General features: G+C 46.6%; 1 protein-coding gene across 1 annotated transcript in view; it reads left to right on the forward strand.

Moving 5' to 3' along the window:
- ACSS1 (acyl-CoA synthetase short chain family member 1) overlaps positions 1-17,670 on the forward strand; it is a 46,659-nt gene that overhangs the window by 15,634 nt on the left and 13,355 nt on the right. Inside the window, exons 3-5 of the mRNA XM_080925419.1 lie at positions 8,913-9,112; positions 12,599-12,774; positions 13,124-13,276. Of these exons, the coding sequence (XP_080781545.1) occupies positions 8,913-9,112; positions 12,599-12,774; positions 13,124-13,276 (529 nt within the window). The remainder of the gene's footprint in view (positions 1-8,912; positions 9,113-12,598; positions 12,775-13,123; positions 13,277-17,670) is intronic.

Raw genomic sequence — 17,670 nt, forward strand, 5'->3', positions numbered from 1 at the left:
GCATGAGCTCATGAAAGTCACAAGAGGAACTGGAGGTGCAGTTAGTCCTAAGTTATCAGCTGAGTTCTGGAAAAATGAACCTTGTTCCTCAGCAGGAGCAGTATGCAACCCAAACCTCTGAGCTATCTCTCCAGTCTTGAATACACTTATTTTAAACCTTTCCTTAGGACCTGGGCTTCTTACACTGAAGCTGAAAGATGTTTGGAATTTTCTTACATACAAATACTGATCTATATGTTTGTCACTTTTTCTGGGCACACGAAGGCTCTCAGAAGTTTACACTTTAGATGTAAGGAAGGATCTTTGAGCTACTAAGAAAGTTTATTTATGTCTCAGGAAACCTCTTCGATGGAGCTTTTTTGAGGTTTCTGGCACACCTGGCCAAGGTTCAACTTGAAGAGCACACGAAACAAACACCTCCCTTGCAGCTGGGTCTCCACTTTGTGACCTCTCTTCTGCTATGCAAGAGCAGATGGGGGTAGACATCTCGCAAGAGATGAAAAGGCTTCAACTAAGGAAAAGAGGACTCATTTTCTTAGGGGAGGGGTGTAGCTTCTACCCATGTTTGAGAAGCCTGAAGTGGAGAGAACTTCCTTGTTCCTGTTTTGTGTTTTCCTCCCTGCTTCTGTAGCCTCTTGACTATAGGTTAAGAGTTAGCCTGACTGCTGTATGCTGCTGTGGCATCTGGTGGCCCCGAGGCAGGAAGGTCCCCTCTAGGACAGTAGACTAGTGGATCAGACAGACCTAGAAATAGGAAGCTGGTCTCCTCTCCCTGCCCTGCATCCTATGTTCCTCTTCAGGAACATTTACCCTCTCATACCCTTGTCCTTATGTGGGGGGCACAGCATGCCGTGCCTTAGGGTACAGCCTTGGGATGGTTAGGACAGACTGTGAGGGTTCTGCAACCCAGCCTCTATCCTGAAGTCTCTTATCTCTTTAGTGTCCAGTCTGTAACCCTCCTCCTGTAGGTTGTACCCTGTGGTCTCTCCACCGCCGCTGTGTCTGAGCAGAAGCTGGTGTGGGTGACCCCAGCTCACTAGTCAAGGCTGCAGCTCTGCCTCCCAGGGAGCTCCTGGAGCTGGGACTCCATACAGCCGGAGGAACCATCATTAGATTTGTACTCAGCTCGGTCTCTGCAGAGGTATAGAAAAAAAATTGTCTGCTGTCCTGTTGCCTTTCACAGGGGCAGCTCTGCAGCCCAGAGACACCCTGCCTGTGAGATGTTTAGTGTTGGTTGACAACTTGACAGGACCCAGAACTGGGGTTGTCTGTAAGGGAGTTTGTGGATTAGGTTAACAGAAGTGGAGAGACCTGTCTCCCTTACAAAGGTAGAGGACACATTCCATAGGCTGGGGGTCCTGATTGAATATAAAGAGAACAGGCACTGTATACCACACTGTCTCTCTGCTTCCTGACTGCAGACGCCTCTAGCTTTTGCTGGCCCCTGCCTCATGCTTTCTGTGTTAGGACTATAATCTTTGAACTGTAAAACAAACAAACAAACAAACTCTTCTATCTTTGAGTTGCTTCTTCTCTGATATTTGATCTCAGCAATGAGAAGAGCAATTAACAGACCGACCACACCCCAGTTAGCATCCTTTTGCATGCAGTGCCCTGCCCACAGAGGTCCAGAGGACAAGCAGGCACCGAGGGCAGTTGAGTAGGAGCAGGCTTCATGGCACCGGAGGGCTGGGAGACATTGTAAACCTGGAGAGATCTATCTGGGTCTTTGGCTGGTGCAGTGGATGATTCTCTTGTGTGAGGTTGTTGGAGCAGCGTTTCCCACTGACACAAATGGAAATGCTTTGTGCAAACCGCCAGGGAGCCTTGAGCCTGCAGAAAGGGCAGGTCTGGTGAAGGGTCATTCCTGTGCTAGTACTAGCCTCTCTAGCCTCTCAGCCAGACTGTGACTTGACCAAAGTGACAGGGCTACCCAAGGGAACTGTGTCAGTGTGTTTTCTGCCTTTGAACCTGTATCCCAAAGTGTAGTGGGTCAGACCTCTTAGATTCCACAGAACTCACTGTCACCCAAGCCGAGGGTGAGAAGGCATGGGGCCAGGAACACGAGCTGACAGAACCGAGAGACACGCAGTTGCTCTTCCCACCCCCCAGATATTAATTAGAAATTATGACATGACCGGCGAGTTGTTGTTTTTTATTCTTTTTTTAATGAAGGGAAAAAGCTTAGTTTAAATTATTTTTAAAGACATTCTCAAGGAAGTTGGAGGACACAGGCTGTTTCGAGGGGTTGCGTGCGGCAACAGAGCAAGTTTGCTTCAAGTGTCTGTGCCATTGATTCCATACTCAGCTTTCAGTACCTGTTTAGGGAGCCTTATTGGGGGCTTGAAATCAGCCACGGACATAAAATTTACACGGCATTCACTAGCACATACTGGTTTCCCAAGAAAGCTGTGTTTGAGCACTTGCCTGCCCGACAGGGTCATAGGAGCTGTCTTTCCTTCTCCTCGTCAAATGTCCCCCAAGCTGCTCCAAGTGCAGGGAAAGCACTCAGATGGGACTGCTGGAGTGTCGTTCTGGTGACCAGGTCTGCTGGATTAAATATTCCCCAGAGGTCAAAAGGCAGTGCTCTGTGGACTCACAGGAAAGCCTCCCAACTGGTGCCGAGGCTGGAACTTTCTGTGGGTACTCAGCGTCTCTGTTTTGCCTCAAGGACTTGTGCAGCGTGACTGGTGATCTTCATCGGGTGGCACGGGAGTCATACCAACCTGCAGCATTCACTTTCTGTCTCACTAGGAAAAGGACTCCCTGTGTGGCTTTGGAGCAGTAAACAGGCCTGCAGGCCAGGGCGAGGTGTTCTGCCAGCCCTGCTGTTTCTGCTGGCTTCCATGCTGGGATCCCACCAGCTCATTGGGCTTCCGGCCTGTGGGAGCCTCGTGAGTGCTTATTGCTTTGGCACTTGGCTCCTCTGGGATGTGTGAGCTGTGCTTTGTACCAGGAAGAAGGAGAACTTTCCACCCCCATAAACAGGTTAGCAAGAGGAAACCGGTCCATGACAAGAACAGTCTTTTTCGGGTCTGACTGGATACTTCTGTCCTGCAGGGGTCTATTGTTGGTTGACAGCCTGCTGGCTTTGGTCGGGGATGTGACCTGGCTGGGGCAATCACAGTGGCAGAAACTGCTGAGCGGTGGTATAATTCTCCCCGAGTACCTCTTCTTCTATTACTATAAACAAATCTACCTCCCGAGGCGGTAGACTTTAATCCATTCTTTAACTACTTTCCCATTTTCAAAAAGACTTATTTTAAAATGAGCATTGTGTGTGTGTGTGTCTGTTCATGTGTGTACATGTGAGTCGAGGTGCCCAGAGACTGTAGAGGCTTTGGATCCCCTATGGAAGCGGTGTCACAAGCGTGATGGCCCTATGTGGACACTGGGACTTGGACATGAGTTCTGTGCAGGACCAGAATGCCCCTTTAACTGCTGAGCTATATCTCTTTAGTCCCCAACTTCCCCTTTGAACTAGTGAGCCTCTGGTTCCCTCCCTAACTTCTGCACTGGAGAACGGAACTCAGTGCTCACACATGCTGAGCATAGGCTACCTCCACTCAGCCTAGTCCTCTTTAAAACCATTTAAAAGCAAACTAGCTCAAGGGGAATGGTAATAACATTAATATGCAAATGGGAAAAACCATGATTTGGGGAACCCTTTATATTAGGAAGAAAGGAAATTATTGTGACATTAGGATTCATGAGGGGAGCTGGGTAAGCACTAGGCTTTGAAAGCTTGCTCTGAGGGGAAAAAACCAGCTTAACTTTCATATGCTTTTGTTTCCTTGTGTGGAAAAAGAGTTCAGAGCACACAGATTGTTTGGCAGTTGAACTTTAATTCTTGATTGTTGTTCCCCACCCCACCTCCTACCCCTGACCCCCCCCCCCCCAGACTCATTTGTTGATGGCACTGTCTGCAGCCTATGGTGCTAAAAGGTAGTAGACCCTTCAAGAAGTAAAGTCTACTGGAGGTCTTTAGGTCATTGTGGGCATGTGTTTGGAGGGGATATTGGGATTTTAGTGTGCCCCCCTCTCCTCTCTCTCCCTGTCACCCTGACATGAAAGACTTCATTATATACTCTCACTGTGAGGTACTGAGCCTCTACTAAGGTCCAGAGCAATAGAAATAATCATGAAATAATAACTAAGTATGAAATCATGAACCCCAAACAAACCTTTTCTTTTACTAAGGTGACCTCAGGTATTTTGTTTTAGTGACAGAAATCGGTTACAAAAGTCCTTCTGTCTGAAGGCTTTGGAACGGTCTTGGGTACAGGTCACACTAGAGGTGTTAGTTATTGTTGTTATAACGCAGGGAGGAAGTGAGAATTTGGGAGGAGGAACCAGCCATTTTAGGTTGAGGTGTTACAAGGTGATGACCTAGGCAGAGGCTTCCTCTGCTCATAGTGGGAAGCAAGTGTGGCTGGAGGAGGAGGGGTGGCACATAGCGGGTGGGTGGCATGGTTGTACAAATGGTAAAAGGTGGGTCTGCCTTCTCCTAGGCTTCTCTCAACCTCGGGCCCCAGTGAATGTCTGGATCCCAAAGGGCAGCAGCTGTCTTGTGTTTGATCAGGCACCTTCTTAGATCTGCTCTTGCTGTTGTACTGGCTAGTGACCACAAAGCAAGGGGACTGCTTCAGGCCTCCACAAACCCTTGGGTCACATTTGCCTAGAGCTGAGGATCAGATCCTGCAACGTACATAGGACAGACTGGCATTTCTGTTCTCCCTTCTGGGAAAGAGACACGTGAGCACCTGCCTCTGCTAAGGAGTCATCAGAGAATTGAGGGTGTGTGGCAGTGGTAGAGTATTGCCTAGCACATTCAAGGCTCTGGCTTCTAGCCACAGAGCAGTGTAAACATTTATCTGTAAAAAAGTCTGTCTTAATAAAGTTAACTGTGTGTGCAGGTTAGTGATAGAGCGATTGTCTTACATGTGTGAAGTGTCCTGGGGTGCAATACCCAGTGTAGACAAAAAAGGGGCAGTTTTAGAGCTGTCTGTATTCACTCTTTACTCACCTCTCATCCCATTTTCTGTAATGATGATAGCTACCATCTATGGGATGCCTTTAAAGATGCCGGGGACATCAGTCATAGTTGGGGCCTGCAGTCCCCTTCGTGGTGGACCCCTGTATAAGGCCATTTCTTCCAAAGTGTGGGGAGCCGTGTAGGATCTTGTATATTAGCTTTTCTTGGGTAGATATGTCTACTCATGGAAGAAGGGACAAAGAATGGTTCTACTCCAGGCTAGCGTGGTGAAGTAGTAAGTTTACCAGTTACTTACAGACGCACGAGAGAGGGGTTTGTTACAGGAGCAGTGGTGACCCCCCCACCCCTGCCGAGGACTGTCGAATCACAGAAAAGTGCCACTTCAGCATGCGTGACTACTTTTCAAACTCTGTACACTTCTAGCACCCCCAAGATCACGAGCATCTTGGGCAGAATTGTATACAGCTGGGGAAAAGGGGTGGTGCAGGAGGGAGGGCTGGAGTCTCTGGTGAGGGTCTAATTTTGTCCCCTTTTATGAGAGAACAGCAGAGCCCGGTCTTGAGAGTGTCCTGAAGGTATTCACAGCTGCTCCACTTAGCAGGGTAATGGTTGCCATTCACAGAGGACATTGTTCCACAACAGATCATCTTTGCTCAGACACTGCTGGGTATCCAGGGAGACATCCCTCCAAGGGATAAAGGTTGAGGTCAGTACCTTCACCAAGTGTAACACACCTCAAGGAAAGCATGTCTTTTGTCTGAACTTTTACTGGAAAATAGCAGCTTTGGGGGGTCTTCCATGCTCATATGTGACTCTAAATATTTTTGTTTTTGTTTTTCTCTGTCTCTCTCCCCTCCTCTCCTCTCCCCCTCCCCTTCCCCCTTCCCTCCCTTCCCCTCTTCTCCTCTCCTTCCCTCTCATCTCCTCCCCTCCCCTCACCTCCCTATGTACTCCTCTCCCCTCCAATTCCCTCCCTCCCTGCCTCCCTTCCTCCCCCATTGCCCTGGTTTTTTGAGACTAGATTTCTCTGGGTGACAGCCCTGGCTGTCCCGGAGTAAACCAGACTGGCCTTGAACTCACAAAGATCTTCCTGCCTCTGCCTCCCAAGTGCTGGGATTAAAGGCGTTTGACAGCATGCCCAGATGACTCAATATTTTCATCAAAGCTCTTGGCTGAAAGTCATGGTCATAACATTGCATGGTGGCATACTTGGTTTATGAACCAGCCCATTCCTGTGGCTTCCATTTTCTGAGGGTTATAAACAGCAGAGTGAGTGAATTTCATCACCAAGGAATCAGGCTTCATGGTTCAGTAACTGTTCCCCTGGGCTATTTCTTTAAGATGGGGTGCAGGACCTGTTGTGCCTTCCCCTGGGCTATTTCTTTAAGATGGGGTGCAGGACCTGTTGTGCCTTGCTGGTAGAGGAAGATTGGTCTTGTCGCATTTCCTGCCTTACTAAAACTCTTTTTTCTCTATGTGCACTAAATCCTAGAGATCATAGCAGAGTTCTTCTGTGGTTGCTTAGGACATGGAGTTGGCCTTCCAAAGCTTGGAGGGGAGAGAGGCTGTGCCACTGAGCTGCAGGGAGTATGGCTTAATTGCCCTGGGCCTGTGTGGCTCTGATTTTATGTTCACCTGCTCTGCTCATCCATTTGATAAATATTTGCTGAGTATCTCATGACCTAAGCCGTATTATAGATGCTGAGCTTACGGCAATGAATAAGACTCAAAGCTGTGTCTCAGCAAACCTAGTGCTCTAGTGGGGCAGACGCTAAAGAGGATGAGATTTTCTGCTAGTGTTTATTTTATGAACACAGAGAGGCATGGAAATTTCAGTGTGGGAAAAGGATAGATCGTTCATTCTCAGTTTGTTGTTTCCTAAACACAACACACGCCAATCAATATCTTCCTCCCTTGGGCTAGCATCTGGGAATGACTAGGAGGGGAAGAAGCTTTTGATATAGTCATAAGAAAAGAAAAGCAGCTTTGAGCTGGACATGACTGTGCACACCTGCAATTCTAACACATATGAGGTGAGACAGGAGGTGGTGAGGAGTTCCAGTCTAGCCTAGGCTATTTGGAGAGTTTCGGGTTAGCCTGGGCTATGGGGTCCTATCTCATAGCATCAACCACCACCACCACCAGCAACAACAACAACTTTGATTGAAAGAAAAATGAAGAAATAAGTAACAGCTTTTTCCTCTCCTCCCTCTGAACTCTCTTTCCAGCTCTTTCATTTTTTGGAACTCATCTGAGACTCAGGCTGTGATGGAGTACGGGTGCACTTACATTGTATGGCTTTTGGCAAGTGTGAGGTTGATACAGAACTTATAGTAGGGTTGTGTCTGCTATAGAAAGGTTTTGCTATACAAATAGGGCACAGTTCTTTTTTCTCTAAACTGCTGCCCCCGGGCTGCGGGGTAAGGGCTAGGTTTAACACCACTGGTCAGCAGGCATGGTATTCCATCACTCAGCACTGCCCAGGCATAAGCTCTAGTGCTGTGACAACAGAGCTGAAGGGAGGGTCCTGTTTACTTATGCACTACTGGGCATAGCAGTGTGTTTTAAGCTGTGGACGGGCCCCTCAACAGAGAGGGGTGTTTCTGGGCCCTAGAGTCTGTGGCTTGGGTCTGGAAGTTGTTAACTCAGGGAAAGGGCAGACTGAATACCATTGAATGCCACCTTTGTCCTCTTTACAGCTTGAGGCAGAAAAGATGGAAGGGGCACTGGACTGAGCTGGACGGGAGTGGCCAGCTGCTGGGCCAATCACAGGGTCGATGGGCATGAGGCTCATTTGCATTCTTTTGCAGGATGGCTTTAGAAGAAACAAAGGGCTCCTTGAACTCTGCCTCAGATGGGGTAGGGGTTAGACTGAAGCCCTGTGGGTAGGCAGCTATGCTTTTCAGGGGCTTTGAGGGGCTTGAAGCAGGGTCCCTCCCTGGGCCTGGCTCTGGCCTATTTAGAGCATCTTAGTGGAACTCAGAGAGCAGGAATGTGGCTGTGGCGGCCTCCTTCAACTCAGAGAAAAAGGGGCCTCTCTGAGTTAGTTATGTTTATTGTAAATAATGAATATAAATTAATATAAACATGTACGGAAAAGAGGGAAAATGGCTGGGCACCCATCTGACATGTCCATGTTTAATGAGCTAAGGCGTTCAAACAGCCCTGACGGGCACCAGGAGCTCACTTAGTCCCGTCTCTGCTTTCCTCCCTTCTGCCTCCACAATGTGGCGGCTTTCCTAACCTATAGGTCTGCACTTCTTGGAGTTCAGTGTCATGGGCTATGGTTATGAAAGGATCCCGAGGTAACTCGCCAACCCAGCTTGTTATCTTGTGATTGGCTGCCTAAACGTTGTGACCTTGTTGAAGGACTCACACCATGTAGATGCAGGTGTGTATGTGTGTATTTGTGTGTCCAACCTGTCATCTGTACCTGTCCAGGGGGTTACAGTCAGGGTGGTCATCTTTCTGTTGTCTTCTCTTCCCAGTCACGATGGCTTCATGAGGTTGGCCCTTGTCCCTCTGAGGTCTAAGTTCCTAACTGGAAGGACGGTTTCTTGGTGCCTTTGGCTTCTGTCGATATAGAAGGCTAGAAGCCTTCTTTTCTCCTGCCAGAAGAACTTAAAAACAAACAAACAAACAGAAGCCTGCCGTTTTGTTCGTTTGTTTGTTTGTTTGTTTGTTTTGGAAGCCAACATTTTCAGAAGTCTTAGGAACATGACTTCTCAGAACCTGAAGTGGCTTTGAGGACAGCCTTAGAGCATGGCCCGTGATGTGTTTCCACTGAAAACATTTCTGCTTCTGCCACGCTGTAAATTCTTTCCTCCTGTACTGGGGTACAGCACAATGGAGAATGGGAAGAGTCCCCCACCCCAGTCTCCTGTCTCTAACGGCCTTTTTCCCCCCTGTGCTGTAGGGAGCTTCTGGAGACCACATGCCGCCTGGCCAACACGCTGAAGAGGCATGGAGTGCAGCGAGGGGACCGTGTGGCCATCTACATGCCTGTGTCCCCACTGGCTGTGGCAGCAATGCTGGCCTGTGCCAGGATCGGAGCTATCCACACAGTGGTGTTTGCTGGCTTTAGTGCAGAGTCCTTGGCTGGGAGGATCAATGACGGTGAGCATGGATGGGCATGGGAGGAGCTCAGGAGTCCCCAGATCTTGGGCTCTCAGCCATACTAATTTCACTTCCCATTAGTAAGAAGTCGCACAGACAAGTGACAGGTGCCACCAGGGCAGGCCCCTGGTGAATGGACAGGCATAGATACGAATGTGCTTCTAGAACGGGCCTTGAAATTTCCTGGCCTTAGTCTTTTGGGGCTTGGATTATAGGTGAACACCATTTTGCTCATCAAATGCAACTGAAATTCTCATTCTTTCTTACATCCTATAAAGCTTATTGATTATTTGTTAACCCTCATAGTTTTAAAACGGATTTCAAAGGATTCCCTACTTACAGAGCCATGCCTTCTGTGGGTAGAGATAATGTTACTTCTTCCTTTCTCCTTTTTAAAATGTTTTTTATGAATGAGGCAATTTACTAACCCATCATTCTTTGTTCTAATGCTTCTTGTTGGCGACCACCTGTCCAGTGATCCTGTCCAGATCTCTCTGTCCCTGGGGTGTTAGCTTACAGCCCCTATCTTTGTCAGTTTCCACCATTTTCAGCCTCTCCAGGGCTTGGAGGACTCGGTGGTCCACACTCTTAGAGCCTCTGCTGAAGTGGCTGGGTCTGACACCATTTCTCTGCCATCCTATATAGATCTTGGTCATGGAACCAACGTCCCTGCACTGCTGCGGAGGTCCAGGTGCCGCGCTGTGGAAGCAGCTGGTGTATAGAACCAGTTCTCATCATTCAGGGCCAGCTCTTTATGTTTGGTCAACATGACTGTGTCCAACCATTCGGGGACTTTCAGCTTCCTCAACTTTCTGAGGATCAGGTCCTGTGGTCTTTACTCCAGGCATCATGCAGCCTCTGTGCTGCCAGCCAAGGGAAAGGGTTCTTTCTGTGCTTAATGACTAGTTCTCTTGGCTGACTCTGATTGGAAGTCCTGTGACCATGTTGCCTAGTAGTGGGGTTAACTGGTGTGCTCATCTTTTTCCTGATCTCAGAGGGAACACTTTGGGTTTTTTCAGTCTGAGTATGATATCAGTTATGATGTCAGGGCATTGCACAGATGTCCCTGAGTATGATGTCAGCATTGCACAGATGTCCCCTTTTCAGGTTGAGGATGCTTCACTGGATTCCTCTTGTTGTTTTATGTTTCTAGAGTAAACAATGCTGAATTCATTAAATCCCTTTTCTTCATTTGTTGAAACATAGGCTTTTTCCCTTATTCTATCAGTGTGGTATATGATATTGTTGGGTTCTGCTTGCTGAACCACCCTTGCTTTCCTATAGGACAATCCTACTTGCTGTGGGGCACAGACTTGAGACTAGCACGGCATTGAGGAGTTCTGCAGCATTCTTCAGGAGGAATGTTTATTCATCTCTAGTTTTCTTTCAGTGTTTTTGTCTGGCATTGGCATCAAAACAATGCTGGCCTCATAAAATGAACTTGGAAGTATATCTTCCTTCCATTTTTGAAAGGTTTTGAAAATTGGTGCTGGGTGAGTAGAACTTCATTGTCCAAGGATCAAGGTGTTCTATGAATATCAATTCTTTATTTACAGTGCCAGTCCAGTCCTGGTCTTTTCTTTATGAAAAGGTAACTGTTGTTCCCCCTTCCCTTTTTGCCATTTTTTTTTTTTTGTCTTACTATGTAGCTCTGACTATCTTGTAACTCACTATGTAGACCAGCCTAGCTTTAACTTTCAGGGATCAGCCTGCCTTTCTCTCCCATGTCTGGCATCAAAGATGTGTGCCAAAACACTTGACTACTATTTCCTTTAAATTAGGAAATAGACACAGAGAATTAAGTAATTTACCCAAAATCACACAGCTTAGGAAAGCCAGCGTTTTCTGAAAGAGTTGATGCTGTAGCATTTAGCAGGTTACTCCTTCCTCTCCTGCTCCAGTGACCATGGTGGCTAATGTCTGCTAAGATTCTCTGAGATGATGAATCATATCTGACCCTAACTGGATACAGTGTATGGTTATTTGGTAGCTGGGTGCTGGGGAAGCTCCCAGGATCAAAGGACCTCTGCACAGTGTGGGTGTGCAGAGATTGGCTGGTTATAAGGGTCAGGAGGGCTTCTGCAGCTATTCTTCATGATTGTCCATAAGGAGAACCTGTCTTCAGTCATCTGGGAGGTAATCCTGGGAAGTACCACTGATGGTGGGCCATAGATCTGGGAAGAGGAGTCCACACTGGACTCCAGAGTTTCCACAATGTATGACCCATGTGTCAGATCTGAGAGTAACCGTATGCATTACTGCCTTACACTCTGTATCTTGAGCACTGCTGGGTGAAGACAGTTAGGGTAACTTCCTAGCACTTTGATCCTGGATGTGGGATAGGCCCTTAAACAGAGATTGAAGACCCTGGTGTTCTCATTATATTTATATCATTGTAACCGAATACCTCATAAAAACAAATTAAGTGAGGAAGATTTTATTTGGGACTAGGGTTTCAGAGGGTTCACTCCATTTTGTTTGGCTCTATCGATTATGTGCCCACAGTGAGGGGGAAATATTACAGTAATGGGACCATTAAACAGAGGCTGCTTACCCCATAGCAGACAGAAAGCAGAGAGGGGGAGAGGGAGAGAGAGAGAGAGTAGAATGCAGCCTTCAACCACATGCCCCAGATCCTACCTCCTGAAATTTCCTGAGCCTCTAGAAACGTCACAACCAGTTTGGGGACATGTGGAAGACACTTGAAATTCCAAGCACAACACTCAGGGATGTGGAAGCCCTTACAGGAGTCTCACTACGACAGTTTACTCTGGACTCTTACGTATGGACAGGCTGAATGAAGTTAGTCAGTAATGGGATCCTGCTGGTTTATCCCTTTGAGGTAGTGTGAAAGGCAGTCCCTCAGTACTGTGGCTCCGATCACATTCTTCCCTGGGCCTCAGTTAGCTTGGCTGTAGAAGTTTGGATTTTCAGGGAGAATTTGAACAAAGCCTGCCTAGGTCCTTGAAGAAAATGGATGTGACAGGTGAGTGCTCTCATGAAGACAGGGGGAGTGCTCCCATGAAAGCAAGTCTTGGCCACAAGTCTTGGCACCCTCTTGGAGACAGTGGTTCTATTCTCTGGACACCAAAGGACCTTGGCCTACAGTCATTGGCAGGGATGGCTATTTGAAAACCTTGAAAGTTGGTCTTTATTTCTTGGTGTTTTTCTGCCAAGGTGATACAATAGACAATGCATCCTTCCCTCACCTGGGGAAAGCTCCAGGGGCAGGTGAGAAGGGGAAAGCCTGGCTGGGAAACTGTCTTTATGTTGTTCTCACTCTTCAGAGCTGGGCAAAGATGGGGCACTTACTTCTATGTGACACCCGAGCTTCCACAGCAAGCAGACCCTTGCTTTTTTCTGTTGCTTCTTCTTTTACTTGATTGGGCTTACTCTGCCACACTCTTAGGCCTGGAATACACAGCTACAAGTCAGGTCGGGCTGTGACGGTCTACACTGATCAGATGTCTGTGTTGTATCCCTTAGCCAAGTGCAAGGTTGTTATCACCTTTAACCAAGGGCTCCGGGGAGGTCGTGTGGTGGAGCTGAAGAAAATAGTGGATGAAGCTGTGAAGAACTGCCCAACAGTCCAGCAGGTCCTGGTGGCTCACAGGACGGACACCAAGGTTCACATGGGGAATCTGGACATCCCCCTTGAGCAGGTGGGTTTGCCTCGTCTGGTGTACAGGGTGAGGAGAGATTATTAGTAGATCGCCTGGGTCTGAGAATTGTTAGATTTCTTAGGGGGTCCCTCCTCTAACTGCTGCTCCACCTGCCTTCTCTGTCCCAGCAGGGGAACGGAGCCCATAGTTTTGCATATGCTAAGTATGAGCCCGAAGGTCAGGCTGTACAACCAGCCGCACTTTACCTTTTCGTCTTTGTGTTTGGGATTGACAGAGAGTGTAGCGTTGGGAATTCTGACTTCAGCTAGGAGAGTGGTAGTGTCCAGGGCCTTAGTGGGTGGGAGAGGCTAAGTGCCTTGGTCTGGTGATGTACTTCTGTCCCTTCCAGGAGATGGCTAATGAGGCCCCTGTGTGTACCCCTGAGACCATGAGCAGTGAAGACATGCTCTTCATGCTTTATACCTCTGGGAGCACCGGGACGCCCAAGGGGCTCGTTCATACACAGGCAGGCTACCTACTGTATGCGGCCACGACGCACAAGGTAGGAACCCAGGGGAGAAGGGTGGAGGGTGCCTCCTGCTATGCCTCTGGCACAAAACCACAGCGATGGCTAGAATTTCTGCAGCCACAGGCTGGTGGTGCAGATGTTTGCTTGTTGCATGCTCGTGAGCAGGCTGCTGTGAATTATGGCACACTAGAGAGCAGGTGTGTGTAAAAGGGAGCTACGCTGGAGTGCATCTGGGTCTGCTGTGGCCCAGCAGGCCCTCTGCTCTGCTCCAACTCCTTCTTCCAGGATGTGGGGATGGAGCCCTTGCTAGCTCCCTTGCAGACTTCATACATTCCTTACACATATATCTTACAACTGCATTATAAAAGGAAAGGATATAAACTGTAGAAACTTTCTAGGACTGGGGTGGTAGAAAGCATGCTTACCATGTACAAGGCCATGGCTTCCATCTCTAGGATTGTAGAAAAACAAACAAACAAACAAACAAAACCCAACCCCATTGCAGAATATTTGATCATCTTGTGAACCCCAAAGTTTACTGGAAAAACCTGTTTCTAGTAACGATGTGTCTCAGCCCTTAGAGACATGGCCTTAGTATATACACTTTTAATCCCTATGAAGGTAAAAGTAGTTTGTAGAAGGAAGGACCATATTTGAAAATAATGTCTGAGTAACAGACAAGGTGACAAATCAGAGAAAGATTAGACAGAATAGGATGTGCCCAACTCTCACGAGAAGAGAGAGGAAAAGAGGCTTTTTAAGAGAGAACGTCGCAGAGAAAAAGGAGAAGCAGGCAGCTTACCAAGCCAGTTATACAGAGACAGGTTGCAGAGGGAGAACAAGCTGGACACGGGTGAAGACAGAATGAGCCAGAGAATGAGAAGGAGCCGGATTAGAATAGATTGTCAGTTAGTTTGAGGCCAAGCAGCGCAATTTAGGAGAAGATGAGAGAAGCCAGATTGAATCAGTCAGCTTGGAGAGGAGTTTGAGTTGACCAACCAGCCAGAGATCAGAAAGAACTAGAAAGAAGAGAGCTTATTCAGCAGCGAGTCTCAGAGGCTGAACACGTTCTCGGCCTCGATAAGATTGTATGGAGGCTGGAATCTTCCAGGACTAGGCCTAGGTTATCAGATGGAGGCAGTAATCCTCTGAGACAATTACTACAGGAAAATAAAAGTTACATTTTCACCCTGTCTTGGTATAAGGATGAATAGGTTCACTATTACATATTAAGTATTTATTTTCTTCCACTCAGAAGGTCATAGTTCATCTTTTCTGACTTTTACTTTTTTGTTTGGTTGAGTTGTTTTAGTGCATCTTTATTTTATTTAATGTTTTTCATACAATATAGTTTGATTATGTTTCTTCCTTCCCCAACTCCTCTCAGATCTTACCTACCCTCCCTAACCAACCAACTCTCTTTTTAACAAAAGCTGAAACACACACACACACACACACACACACACACACACACACACACACACACACACACGGCACACACACGGCACACACCACAAACACAAAAATCAAAACAAACAAGTGTAAGAACAGTAGCTGAGTTCAGCTTTAGGAATAGAGCATCCAGCCCACCAATGGAACCTAGAAACTCAGTCCTACCCGGGAAGTGTCAGCTACTCTCTGGGACAACCAGGGTCCCATGTTAAATCATGGTCTTCTACCCATCAACACTTGCTTTCTATATTGGAATAAAAGGATGATCTGTCATTTAATGGGCCTAAAGGGTGGTCCACTGTAATTTCCACTCACTAATTCGAATTTCTTTATAAAAAGTGTTTTTAATTTTACTTTTGAAATGAGTAGTACTAATTGTTTAGAGGCCTGCAAATATTTTTTTCTGGCTACTAGCAACGCTCCTTGGCTTGGTCTCTTCTATCATGAGGCCAGAGTTCTAGCCAGTCTTCCAGAGAGAGCCTTGAGTCCCAGAAAAACCTTGGCTGGCGTCTTCATCAGTGCTCTGCTGCTGTGAACAGACACCATAACCAAGGCAACTCTTAGAAAAGAGGACATTTAATTGGGTGCTTGGCTTACAATTTCAGAGTACAGTCTATAATTATCTTAATGGCATGCAGGCAGATATGGTGCTGGGAAGTAGCTGAGAGCTCTTCATCCAGATCTGTAGGTGGGGGATGGGGGGAGACAGGACCTGTCATGGGCTTTTGAAACCTGAGCCTATGGGGGTGATTCTTATTCAGATTACCACGTTTCACTCCCTGGTCCCCACAGGCTTGTAGTCATATGATAATAAAAAAATATATTCAGTCCAACTTCAAAAGTCTCCATAATCTATCACAGTCTGTCTTCAAATCCAAAGTCTCTGAAACTCACGGCTTTCTCTTCATCATAATCAAAATAAAAGAGTAGATGATATACTTTGAAATACAATAGCATAGAATATAATTATCATTCCAAAACTGGGAAAAGGGAGTATAGCAAGGAGATACTGGATGAAAACTGAATCCCAGCAGGGCAAATTCCAAATTCTGCATCTCTATGTCTGATGTCAAAGTGCTTTTCAGATCTCCAATTCCTTTCAGGATTGATGACTACAACACACTTCTCTCTCTTGGGCTGGTTCCACTCCTTGTTAGCAGATCTCTTTGGTAGTATTCAGTGGTGACTTCAACACCTAGGGGCCTCTAACACAATCTTGGCTTCACTTTCACAGCTTCATGTGATGGCCTCTCTGGGCCTTTATTCAGGGAAGCCCCTGCCACGTTCCTGGCCTCAGAAGTTTTCCTTAGTTGGGGGGAGATTCCCCAACCCCTTTCTTGTATCCTTGACACTAAAGCCAGTGTATTGTGGGTGGCTGCAGCTGCCAAATTCTGCTGCTCTGTGAAGCTGGGACTTTGCCTCTTCTTTTAATTACATTTGTGTCTGCTTTTTGTTGCTGATGGTTCTCTTTGCTGCTTTCACAAGTTGGAAGCTTATCTGGGAGGGGTCTTGCCCTGAGGTTATCACTCTGTTTATTCCATTTAGCATCAGGCTTTTCTTTAAGCTTTTTATCTCCTTGAGCACAGGACTCGGCTTGAACTTCACCTTTCTTGGTGCTTTTTCTCCTCAAAATCATGCTTTTCTAATTTCCCTTTTTATAATACATCTATATAAGAGTGATTAATAGCCACACAACAGAGTCAATACAAGGCAGTCTTGAAATCTCCTCTGCCAAAGCAAGTTTTCAATTTAGCATCAGGTAGACAAGGGTTGAAAGCAGCCACTTTTTACCAAAATATCACAAGAATGGTCACTAGGCCACTTACTAATATTCTTCCCTTCTGAAACTTCTTGAACTGGGCCCCTACAGTTCAAATAACTCTCAGCAATGCCTTCCATGCTCCTTCTAGAATGTCCCATTAAAGTCTGCTTAAAGCATTCAACTGTTTTCCTAGTCCCAAAGTCTTTAATATTTCTCCAACAAACAGCATGGTCAGGCGTGTCATAGCAGTGTCCCAGTCTCTGGTACCAATTTCTATCTTAGCTGATGTTCTATGACTGTGAAGAGACACCATGACGAAGGCAACTCATATATACATATACATGTACACATGCATATACACATACATATACATGTACACATACACATACATATACATATACTCAAGTGTGTGTTCATAGTTTCAGAGGCTAGTTCATTATCATCATAGCAGGGAGCGTGCATGGCACTGGAGAAGTAGTTAAGAGCTTTACATCTTGATCCAAAGAGACAGAGAGACTGAGACAGAGAGAGACAGAGAGATCATAAGCAAGATATAGATAGATAAATAGGTAGATAGAAAAAAAGAAAATAGATAGATGAGACTATATGCTGCATCTGGTGTGGGCTTTTTGAAATCTCCAAGCTCACCCCAAATGACACACTTTCTCTAACAGGGCTATACCTACTCCAATGAGGCCACACTTCTTAATCCTTCTCAACTAGCACCACTCCCTTATGACTACACATTCAAATATATGGGCTCATGGGAGCCATTCTTACTCAAACTACCATAAGGTACAGAGATAGGGCAAGAAGCCTATTTTTCAATAATTGACACACACACATATATATCAATATCAGCATCGAGAATAGAGACCTCTGTGGTTAAGATTAAAAACAAGTAGGAATGGCATGACAGATGTATGTCTTTCTGCTCATTTGGTGTTGGAAGCTTTTTCTGTGCTAGGTATCACACTTAGGCTTTGAGCTATAAGAAATCCTGGGGTGTTTCCAAAAACCCAGGCAGCTCCATAGCACACTCTGTGTGTGGCCATGGCACATAGTGAAATGTGTTAGAGTAAAAGTCTTGTTTCCATCTAGGCGATCCCAGCTCTGCTCCGATGTGGCTGGTTTAGCTTGTGCTGATGCTGAGGCTGCCATGTCTGTGTCCTCAGTGGAAGATGTTAAAGATGTCCACGCTGGGACTTCCCTG

The sequence above is a fragment of the Micromys minutus genome, assembly GCF_963924665.1.
Source record: "Micromys minutus genome assembly, chromosome: 11".
Lineage (NCBI taxonomy): Eukaryota > Metazoa > Chordata > Mammalia > Rodentia > Muridae > Micromys > Micromys minutus.